Raw genomic sequence first — 10,560 nt, 5'->3', positions numbered from 1 at the left:
ATTATATCCAATACGTACTTAGTAAGTAAGCCAATTAAAATAATTGATACATTAATTACATAAATTGATACTGTATTGCTTCGTTCATGGGAGTAAAGACCAAAAACTGATTGTGAGGAACAATAATCGAGTCAAATCGCGTTTGTAAAATAATCTATTATACTTGACTAATCGGGAATTCTTAATTCAAATTAAATGAAACTTACCGCGCGCTCCTGCCATCTGGCGTCAAAATTGAAAACCATATTGCTACTGACAGCGCATTTATCGACTACCGAGGCAGTAGTATCTGGAGACTCCTACTAAAGTCTTTACCGAAGTACATACGTACCCAACACACGAGTGAGTGGGAGTGTGCGTCTCCCGAACGAGTATAAATGTAGCTAGAGCGTGACCTTCATTTGAACCTGCCAGCCACAGTCTTCTTCTCGTCCGCTAGCCTCCTAACATCTCAGAATTTTCACATAAAATCTTCGACAAACAGGTAATAAAGTGATGATTTAAAAACCGTAAATACCAACCTCTAGCTGTTATAACCTAAGTGGATTTCCGAACTTTATTCGTCTGTGAAAAATTTGTTACACCTCACACCGTGCTTGAAACGTGACAGGATCAGTTTACGACGTGAACTCACGAATGCATACCTGTTTATATACGTGTATCTGACTCTGATGAAGTGTTTACGTTATTCGCCGACGTTCGGTTTCTGTACCTACATTCTTCAACGATTTGCTACTTGGAATAAAACACTTACGATTAACTATTTTTCTCAAATTGAATGCCAGCTGTAAGAGATGACAGTCGCATTTTTACGATTGCAAGTCCTTAATTGTCAAATTGGGATCGAGGTGGAGCTGGGAAAAAGCTCTCGGGTCGCAATACTAAAATTATTATCAAGGAACCGGTTCATTTCATTGATTTAAAATCAAAATTATGCATAGCCGTAATTCTACAGTTAACTGAGTGACGTTTTACATACTTACATGCCGAACCGGCGACCGTGGTTAGATTGTCTCCTTTACGTTCTTTTTATAAAAGTTGACAGAAATCCAAAAATTACGCAGTGCTAGTTCAAGGTTGTCGCTCGTTAAGCACAGTGGATATATAAACTACTGACTTGGCAAAATTCGGTGATTTGCATCTGTTTCGCTCCGTATAGGATCGTACACTGCTAATATTAAATCCCGATTGAATAATCATTTATATTTGATACAATTATACTGAAACTGTCGTCCCCGTGTAGTAGGATGATCGAGATAACGCGTGCATCATGCATATACATGCATGCATGCATGCAAACATATTTATACCATATTTTCCTATTCTTGTTTCAGGTCGTCTGGAATCACGTAATAATTAACGCCTCGGGATGGTTATAATAACTAAAGTTTAGCAACGATTGTCTTTTATTTTTTAAATACCGTTCAATTACCAGGGAATTAGGTAACCCGTTTGATATTATCGGTCTTATCCGTACTTGTACAGCGCAATAACACTTTTGATTGACGATTGGTATTAGGGAAACAACAAAAGCAATATATTATGTTTTATAGTTTGCATGTCATGTATTACGTACGTACAATAAAATATTTTCTACCGTAACTCTAACCGACCCCCCGTAAGAGATGCTTATTTGGAATCAATTGAATAATCGTAACCGAAGCTGGCGGCGTTACTACAACTCGATTGAGCAATGCGTGTAACAGATCTTATAATGAAGAGTTGGCGAACTCGTGTTGAATTGATGTTTCTATAATGGCTCGAAATAGCTGCGTGGTATAAACCTTACTCCAATTTATAGGATGCTCTTACTGCCGATTAGTATCTATTCAACAATTGGTTTGCTTATAACATCGCTCGAGTCTAATCACTGTACCAAACCGTTAATGTAATAGGTTAGTTACAGATATATTACTTGTTAACGTAACCGTAACGAGATTACGAAATACTTGACAAAAATACAAACTAATTTTGCGAATGTACGTCAGAGGCATTATAGATGGAATATGACGCGGCTACCACTGCCAGTGGATTGATGAAATGTGCCGGTCGCCGGAAAATTATTCACTATCAAGTACGCTCGAATATCATATTCGCATTTAATCAATTTAACGAGTAGTTCGATTAATGCAAGATGGTCTTTGTCAACGCAGACACGCGAATTATACGCGACGAACGCCTGACACATGATTTGCATGTAAATTAATTATTGATCGATGAGATATAACCGGAAAATGTGTTTCAGAGATTTCATCAAGATGTCTCGAGACCGAGCCTCGAGAAGGTTTTATCGGGTGGACAGCGGTCATGACCTTCTCGACTTTATGGATCGAGGCCATTCTGCACAGCACGAAAACCGATGGACCTTCGAGGTTGCCTGGGAGGCAGCCAACAAAGGTATATTCCGTTGTCGTGTTTTACCGTGATGTCACGCGACCGATTTAAGGGGTTACCTTGCTCGATTTCGACGTTGACGTATATATCTCCAAATATCGAAGTACACGTATCTCAAACGCGACAAAGGGCCAATTCCATACGCAATTCTGAACAAAAAACACTGCAACACATTCTCATTTGAAGTAGAAATAAAAGTAGAACACGGATTCTACCGATTTACTACAGTGATTTCGTAGAAACCGTGCTATTGCGTTATTTCCGCGTCGAATCAAAATGTATTTGAGTGTTTTTGTTCAGAATTATGTATAGAATGAGGCTGTTAAGCCCTTTTATTGTATTTCGGATACGTGCATTTCAATATTTGGATAAATATACGACAACGTCGAAATCGACTAGGGAGCCCCTTTTATTGACTGGTGTAAACAATCAACTGCATTAGCGGGAAAATCGAGAGGCATAATAATTTTCAGGTATAATATTTTTCTATCGCTGTTCAGTAATACCACTGAAAAAATTCTCGAGCTTTTAAATTTATCGGAATGAACTGTTGAAACTTGTGCAACGATCGAATATGATATCGCACCCGCGAAAATAGGCCTAAACTTAAATACAATTAATAAATAACGATATGCAAAGGTATGTATGTTCAAAAGAGATTTAATGACAGAAAATATCATCTTTCATGGAAAGCTGAGAGATGAGCATGTTTCAAATTGCTTCAAAATTCTTGGTTTAAGTAGTCAAACGAAAGCTCAGAAATTACTAATTAGTAATGCTTATTGATGGTATAAATTACGAATATGCAACATGCACATTTCTATATCCCTCAATCCTTTATGAGTACGTTAATTTTGTGTATAAAAATAAAAGTAACTGCAATACACATGTGCATGTTTAATTTTTACTATCAGTGGGCGGTATATACACGGTGATAAGATCAAAGGCTTATGTATCTACGGAGGAAATGGGGGATCAGTACTGCTTAATCGGTCCATATAAGGAAGCCTGTGCTAGGACTGAGGTTGAGGAGGCTAACTTCCCAACTCATAGTCCTTTAAGCAAAGCTGTGCAAGTCATGCGTGATCAGGGTTTCAAAGTAAGTGCAAGTGATGTCCAAAACAGCCCTCAGTCTAATGATTCTGTACCATTGTATCGTTACCATAACATTTCATCAATGTGAGACAGTTAGCATTTTAGTAAAGATCAATGAACTTTTTTATAAAATACCTATAATATATGGAAGAACAGAGAATTCACGAAAAATTCAAATTTTACCATACATCCGAGCATGCATGTATAGTTTGAGGATAAAATAGGTAAAAAATCAAGGAAGAAATTAATTTTTCATTCTGATGGATATAAAACAACTTGAATGTATTTCAAGTACCATTTTTTTTTTTTTTTTTTTTTTGTGGACACCCTGTGTAAGGTAGTCATTTATCATATAGATGAGTTTGCAAATATTTGTATAATTTGTGATTTCTGTTTATTTACTTTGTAGGTATTTACTGGAACATGGCTAGTTGATGGCAATCCTCAAATAGTTTTATTTGATATTGGAAGTGCCGCCTGGAAATTAGACGAATACAAACAGGAGATGTGGAATACGTGTCATCTGGGTATACCTCATCTGGACATAGAGGCTAATGATGCTGTAATCTTAGGATATCTCGTTTGCCAATTTATTTCTGAATTCAGGTGAAGTCAGAGTTTGCATTAAAATTAACTGCTACACTTCCATAATTATTTCTGGAAATGTGAGACAGAACGATCAGCATACTCTAAGTTGTAAATAATAATTACCTTTAACAGAAAAGCAGCTGAAGAATATTCACCTGTACAACCACGTATTGTCGTTCATTGTCACGAATGGCAAGCTGGAGTTGGGCTGATTGCATTGAGAACCAGACTTGTCGATGTGGCTACAGTCTTCACCACCCATGCTACTCTTCTGGGGAGATATCTGTGTGCTGGCAAAATAGATTTTTACAATAACATGGACAAGGTAAATCTTGTCTATTGTAAAACTCTGTTAAAAAACGAATTATCATATCAGAATTATATCATTTTTTCTGTGCTCCAGTTCAGCGTTGATGAAGAAGCTGGTAAACGTCAGATATATCATAGGTATTGTATGGAGCGAGCTGCAGCACATCTGGCACATGTATTCACAACTGTATCAGACATTACAGGATTTGAGGCTGAGCATCTCCTCAAAAGAAAACCAGATATTATTACTCCGAATGGTTTGAATGTTAAAAAATTCTCAGCATTGCATGAGTTCCAAAATTTGCACGCAATAAGTAAGGAGAAGATTCACGAGTTTGTCAGAGGCCACTTTTATGGGTGAGGTTATTATTACAGATATTATTTCACTTTTGAGTCTCAGCCGCCGACTGTAAAACTGCCATAACTGACATTTCCAATTTTTTAAAAAACGTATACTCTGTTTCAGCCATTATGATTTTGACCTAGATAAGACTTTATACTTTTTCATTGCTGGACGCTACGAGTTTGGAAATAAAGGAGCTGACATATTCATTGAAGCATTAGCCCGATTAAACCATTACCTAAAATCATCCAGACCTGATGTTACCGTTGTTGCATTTCTTATTTTCCCTGCGAGAACCAACAACTTTAATGTTGAGTCATTACGTGGACATGCGGTAAGTGAATAAGGATCCAGGATAATGCGTATTACACAATTTCGTAAATATATAGGTACCGATTAATTATTTATGTTTTTTTTTCCATTAGGTAACGAAATCTTTAAGAGACACTATTAATGACATACAACAAAAAATCGGAAAACGAATGTACGAGTTATGTTTATCTGGACGAATGCCTGAAAGTCAAGATCTTTTAGAGAAAGAAGATACAGTAAAAATAAAGAGGTGAATCTTTGATATACTAAATAATTCAACACTAATTGTTAGGGTCTTACTGTTTAATTATTTATATTCATTTTGTTATATTTATTATTTCATCTTCTTAGGTGTTTGTATGCATTGCAAAGGGATGGATTACCTCCGGTTACTACCCATAATATTGTAGATGATTGGAACGACCCTGTCCTAGGAGCAATACGGCGTTGTAATTTGTTTAACACAGTCAATGACAGAGTCAAGGTAAACGTGAATAAAACTTAGTCATATGTAAACCAGCACAAAAGTTGCGTAACATGCAAGTTTCATGAATCATATTAGTTATTCAAACGATAATAATCTGCCATATTTGATCCTATTGAACTAAGTTGAGTTAGTTCTTTTTTTAGATAGTTTTTCATCCCGAATTTCTTTCGTCAACAAATCCATTGTTTGGGCTGGATTATGAAGAATTTGTCAGGGGATGCCATCTTGGAGTATTTCCCTCATATTACGAGCCTTGGGGCTACACACCTGCCGAATGTACAGTTATGGGTATTCCTAGTGTAACCACAAATTTGTCTGGATTTGGATGCTTTATGCAAGAACATATAGCCGACCCAATGAGTTATGGGATCTATGTGGTTGACCGACGATTTATAGGATTAGAGAACAGCGTACAGCAGCTAGCCCAGTATATGTTCGACTTTGCAAGGCTCAATCGTAGACAGCGAATCATTCAAAGAAATCGAACTGAACGCCTCAGCGACCTCTTGGATTGGAGAAATCTTGGCATTGTTAGTAAAATACTTATTGCAACGGAATGGGGGGTTGAATGTTTCAGGAAACTTACTCCAACTTTCAGATTAATAATTAGACTTCAAATAAATATAAGTCTTCTTTTATTTTCCTATTTAGTACTATCGACAAGCAAGAATAAAGGCTTTGTGCACCCTTTACCCTGAACTGGAAGGTGAACTTGGAGAGGGCGGCGTTAGTAGATTCAATTATCCACGGCCGATTAGTGAGCCACCATCACCTTCCTCTTCGCGACACACAACTCCTGCAGCATCTGTTCATGGCTCTGACGATGAAGAGGATGAAGTTGACGACGAAAAGGAGGTATGTGAATTTGTCTTCATACATATACTGATATTGTTTTTTTTTTGTCGTACAAGATGATCTTTGAACTGAAACCTTTTCAACATTGACTCACATTAGTAACAAAAATTTATTATTCCGCAGCTTGAAGAGTTACGGCAAGCAAATGGTAGGTAACTACTGGCTGTCAAAACTTGTCACCGTTTTAACTAGGAAGCAGAAATACCATCGTAAACGAAAACGAGAAACTTTATTTCAAAAAAATATTATCAATGTATGGTGAAAAGTTTTGAGCCAACATGAGCTGTTTCAATAATTGATACCTAATTTTCAGGTATAATGTTTTGTAGTAGATCTACTCGTTAATCAACAATTGTTCTTATTTAAAGCTCTCATTTTTATGTAGCAGTTCGTCTGTTATTGTTAAATTCCACTCAATGGCAGTATTGTTACAAAATACACACCACACAAGTGTATAAATTTTGGTCAGTCTGATGCTGCATTGCATTCTATTTCTAAAAGAAATATGACACAAATTTATGTGACGTATTTTTTTAAAATTCACGCACTACAATTATTTTTGTACTGTGCAACTTAAAGTATAACTTTATTTCAGCTATATACATATACGTATTTACTTACAATATATGCATATGTATATTGCCTTGATGATAAAAATATCGTATATTGCAACTTTCAAGTGTTAAGGTAAAATGTCATTATTACTTATTAATAATTAGTCCAAATATATAAAATAATATTCTATTATGAAATTTGAACTGTAACATTTGTTTTAAATAAAACTTGTCATCAATGCTACACATAACTCATATGAAAAAAAACATGATTTTGATTCAGCGCAGCAGAGTTCTACCTCCAATACGAAACTCCTGACGTTAAATGTCGAGGACATACAATACAATGATCAAATAAAATCTCAAATAGGTATGATACGCTGACACTATAGAAGTAGACCAAATTTATGTATATGGCATATGTATTGCCTTACCAGACTTAATCACCACTATTTTATCTACTTGTAGTATACAGTAATTGGATCTTTAGTGGTTCTTCGCTAGTGACAAGAGTATGTGATCCATGGTGCTCCCATCTAATCAAAATTGAGAATGACACACTGAATTACATGTATTCCTTTAATCCAAAATTGAGGAAGATATAGCAAATTAGAATGTTTGATTTTTGGAATCCTGTTATATTGAGAACTTCATTTTGTTCTTTCTACTCGTAGTATTACAAACTTGATTATTGTTGGCTTACCTGTTTCCCCTACTGTCTTCAATGGTAACAACGTCAACTTTCAAAATAACTTCCAATGGTCTTTTAGTACTAGTTTCGTTTTCGTTTTCAGCTATAGTCTTATATTGCATGACACCATGGATTATAGATTGTGTCAAATTCCCAGTAAATGTTTCAAAGTCTATTGCTGCTGTGTTAAAAAAGATGAATTGTCCCCTAGATTGTTCTCTGACACTACAAAAAATATATGAATTAGTCATACTAAGATGTATAGTGATAATCAATTCTGCATAAATAATCTTCATAATATCGTTAAGTTATATGGAGTATTAGTAACATAAGAAAAAAACTAACTCGCAACGAATTTTGAAAGATGTAAAAGCTTCTTGAACTTCAATATCCAAGTACAATATCCCCGATGTATAGATGTTAGCATCTGCAGCCGTAGTGATGGAAGCTCGCACAACATCACCTGCAAATTGGTAAATATTAGGGATTTCTCAGTACTACCAATTATTTAGGTAATATTCACTTGGTTATAATATAGCAGTTATATCTGCCTTCATAGTTACCACAATATGGTTCATCTGCTCTTGTAGCTAGATAAAAGATTCCTTGATTAGCGGAATTGGCTTTGTATCCCATTTCTTGAGGGAATGACATCTTCTGTGGAAAACAATAGCCTCTTAAGAAGTCATTTGCTCCTTGAGAACAAGGCCATGCTCCAAACTTGCATTTTTTTAATTGACTTTGAATACTCTCCACGAAAAATTTCCAAGCCCGTAAATGACTACATGCTACACTTCTATCCAAGGATTCTTCTGTACATGCAACATAAATTTTTTATGGTTAACTTAAAATGAGGGCAATATGCAAAGACGACTAGAATTATCAACTGCTAGCAGTACCAGTGAGGTATCGGTTACCAGGTTGCAATACTAACAATGCAAAAATTCCAAGAAGTGCAATGTCTACTATGAACGACACCAAAATACTACCCTCTCTGTTCCGTTTTTGAATATTTATTAGAATTTATGCAATATGTGATTACCATTCAAATGACTAACGATAACAGAATTTTTTACGTCAGTACACCCAGGTTGTTCTCGGCCACCATTGGGAAAAAAATCAACATGACCCATTGGTCTTAGCAATCCAAATCCATCAGTGAGAGTCTCAGAACCATCAGTATGTATTATATCTACAAATCGAGCATCCGATATATCCAATTTCTTGGAACGTTGTCTTATGAGGTGATTTTTGAAGAAAGGTGATGCTGGATCTAAGCCCGTTATACGTCCAACAAGTAAATTGTTTCCTTTTAGCATCTCAGATGCACAACCAGCTACATGAGCACCAAGACTGAAGCCAATCATGTGAATATTTTTTACACTGGTGCCCATTTTAATTGCGTCTCTCAATATCAGTGATAGCTGGCGTCCAATTAACTCTATGTTTGCCACTGCAAATGCGTAAGATGTTCCTGCACCATGTTCCCAGTCTACGACTATGACATTGGCATCTTCCTGTAATTTTCATTGTAAGTATTCAATTTCGACATTGGATTTGTTGAATTATTCTAACAAGGCTCATATTATTTTTTCAGATTATTCTGAATTTAACTGATATCTTGTCATACTTACCACTTCTAAAAGTGATTTCGCTCCAAGACCAATGGCCTCGTCATTGCCACTTCCTTTGTACCCATGTATCAATACTTTAACATTTTTTTCCTGGTCAAAACTAGACTTACTGATCGAGTTCAAACCATCTCCATAACTGAGAACTTCTGGAACTGTTGACTTGATACGGGTATATAACAAAAATCTAGTTTTTATCTTGTCAGGATGTTCAGGTGGCCGTTTGAGAGGTAATGGTGATGGAGGATCAGCGAAACAACCAACGAATTCTGTTTACAAGTTAAACTGGTATCAAAAGATCATCTTTGTCATTGGATAAACAGATATTTACAAACCAGATACTTGTGCATACGTATATATATAATATTCATTCATAGATTTTTAAACTACAGTACGTAATGCAATCATTTTACGTTATACCACAGTTTATTGTTTGATAAAAAAATAAAAATATTAAGGCACACCATAACAAACTTGGGGTTTCAGCTTAGTTTGAATATTTATTCGGCGTTGCATCATTCGTCTTCTTCTATCAATCATCTTAGCTGAAACACACGATTTATCATAATTAATCCAAGCTAAGGACATTTTATTACTTTATTTACTATACATATAAACAAATTCTCCATTCAGATTCACTATTATAAAATTAATATCCTACTTACCACGATGGTACTGCGCGTCAGTCAAGACATTGAATATCAAAATTATCACGAATATTTGAACTATCCGGTTGAGTATGATTAATGCCATGCTGCAGATTAAATAACTTATAATAAGGATGCCACAAGAAGTTGTAGGACGGGCTGTAAAAAAGGCACTACACATTCGCAGTATTCTTGACCATTTGAAGCAAAATACGTGTGAGTATGGTCGAGTTGTCACGTAATAGGCTTTTTCAGAACACGCATCATGGCACAAAGAATATTAATAGGTAATACTGTAATAGTACATCTCATATACCTATATGCAAGATTCTGTGGAAGTGAATGCATTCATTGAACCCAAGCCATTTTTTACTCTTAATCTAATGATGGTTCAAGTTCTAATTATTTTTATCAATATATATGTTAAAGATATATATGCATTAATAAATGAAATTTTATAAATTATCGACGTAGGAACCGAATTTCAAACACTTTTTCACAGTCGTAGTACAACTTTCACTTACATGTTTCTCACAAACTTTCACTTGAGTGCCGCAGCTGGGAAGCCATTTGTGTAATAAATCCCAACTTCCTACATATATAGTCAATAAAAATAACACCAGATACAATGTGCATCGGTCTGCAATATGCACT

General features: G+C 35.5%; 2 protein-coding genes across 7 annotated transcripts; one reads left to right on the top strand and one right to left on the bottom strand.

The window, feature by feature from the left end:
- The first annotated feature begins 336 nt into the window (after positions 1 to 336).
- Positions 337 to 6,610, top strand: GlyS (glycogen [starch] synthase). Of its 2 annotated transcripts, none has more exons than XM_046623090.2 (12): positions 337 to 484; positions 2,246 to 2,397; positions 3,309 to 3,493; positions 3,899 to 4,095; positions 4,210 to 4,402; positions 4,481 to 4,743; positions 4,853 to 5,063; positions 5,155 to 5,291; positions 5,393 to 5,525; positions 5,672 to 6,058; positions 6,180 to 6,383; positions 6,507 to 6,610. In XM_046623090.2, exons 2-12 carry the CDS (start codon positions 2,259 to 2,261, stop codon positions 6,537 to 6,539), a joined length of 2,082 nt encoding a protein of 693 aa, XP_046479046.1. In that variant the 5' UTR covers positions 337 to 484; positions 2,246 to 2,258; the 3' UTR covers positions 6,540 to 6,610. The 2 variants fall into 2 exon arrangements, with proteins under 2 accessions (XP_046479046.1, XP_046479047.1); XM_046623091.2 differs by lacking the exon at positions 337 to 484 and adding an exon at positions 1,975 to 2,074.
- Positions 6,194 to 10,460, bottom strand: LOC124217461 (pancreatic lipase-related protein 2). 5 transcript variants are annotated; one of them, XM_046623092.2, is made up of 9 exons: positions 9,925 to 10,422; positions 9,724 to 9,804; positions 9,263 to 9,528; positions 8,671 to 9,145; positions 8,192 to 8,440; positions 7,974 to 8,091; positions 7,641 to 7,853; positions 7,372 to 7,473; positions 6,194 to 6,458 (listed from the first exon to the last, which is right to left on the bottom strand). In XM_046623092.2, the coding sequence occupies exons 1-8, from the start codon at positions 10,085 to 10,087 to the stop codon at positions 7,392 to 7,394; spliced, it is 1,647 nt and encodes a 548-aa protein (XP_046479048.1). In that variant the 5' UTR covers positions 10,088 to 10,422; the 3' UTR covers positions 6,194 to 6,458; positions 7,372 to 7,391. The 5 variants fall into 5 exon arrangements, with proteins under 5 accessions (XP_046479048.1, XP_046479051.1, XP_046479050.1 ...); XM_046623095.1 differs by lacking the exon at positions 6,194 to 6,458 and adding an exon at positions 10,431 to 10,460 and having other exon boundaries at positions 6,705 to 7,473; positions 9,925 to 10,013; XM_046623094.2 differs by lacking the exon at positions 6,194 to 6,458 and having other exon boundaries at positions 6,705 to 7,473; positions 9,925 to 10,013; positions 10,223 to 10,422.
- Positions 10,461 to 10,560: the final 100 nt, after the last annotated feature.

The sequence above is a fragment of the Neodiprion pinetum genome, chromosome 4, assembly GCF_021155775.2.
Source record: "Neodiprion pinetum isolate iyNeoPine1 chromosome 4, iyNeoPine1.2, whole genome shotgun sequence".
NCBI lineage: Eukaryota > Metazoa > Arthropoda > Insecta > Hymenoptera > Diprionidae > Neodiprion > Neodiprion pinetum.
This window is presented reverse-complemented; position numbering and strand designations above follow the sequence as displayed.

Bases quoted from the DNA above. Each gene is read 5' to 3' on its own strand.
- GlyS (XM_046623090.2), top strand. From the start codon at position 2,259: ATGTCTCGAGACCGAGCCTCGAGAAGGTTTTATCGGGTGGACAGCGGT. The intron at 4,096-4,209 runs GTGAAGTCAGAG...TACCTTTAACAG, and splicing joins CAATTTATTTCTGAATTCAG to AAAAGCAGCTGAAGAATATT. The intron at 4,744-4,852 runs GTGAGGTTATTA...ACTCTGTTTCAG, and splicing joins GTCAGAGGCCACTTTTATGG to CCATTATGATTTTGACCTAG.
- LOC124217461 (XM_046623092.2), bottom strand. From the start codon at position 10,087: ATGTGTAGTGCCTTTTTTACAGCCCGTCCTACAACTTCTTGTGGCATC. The intron at 9,146-9,262 runs GTAAGTATGACA...TGAAAATTACAG, and splicing joins CGAAATCACTTTTAGAAGTG to GAAGATGCCAATGTCATAGT. The intron at 8,441-8,670 runs GTAATCACATAT...TTGCATGTACAG, and splicing joins TATCGTTAGTCATTTGAATG to AAGAATCCTTGGATAGAAGT.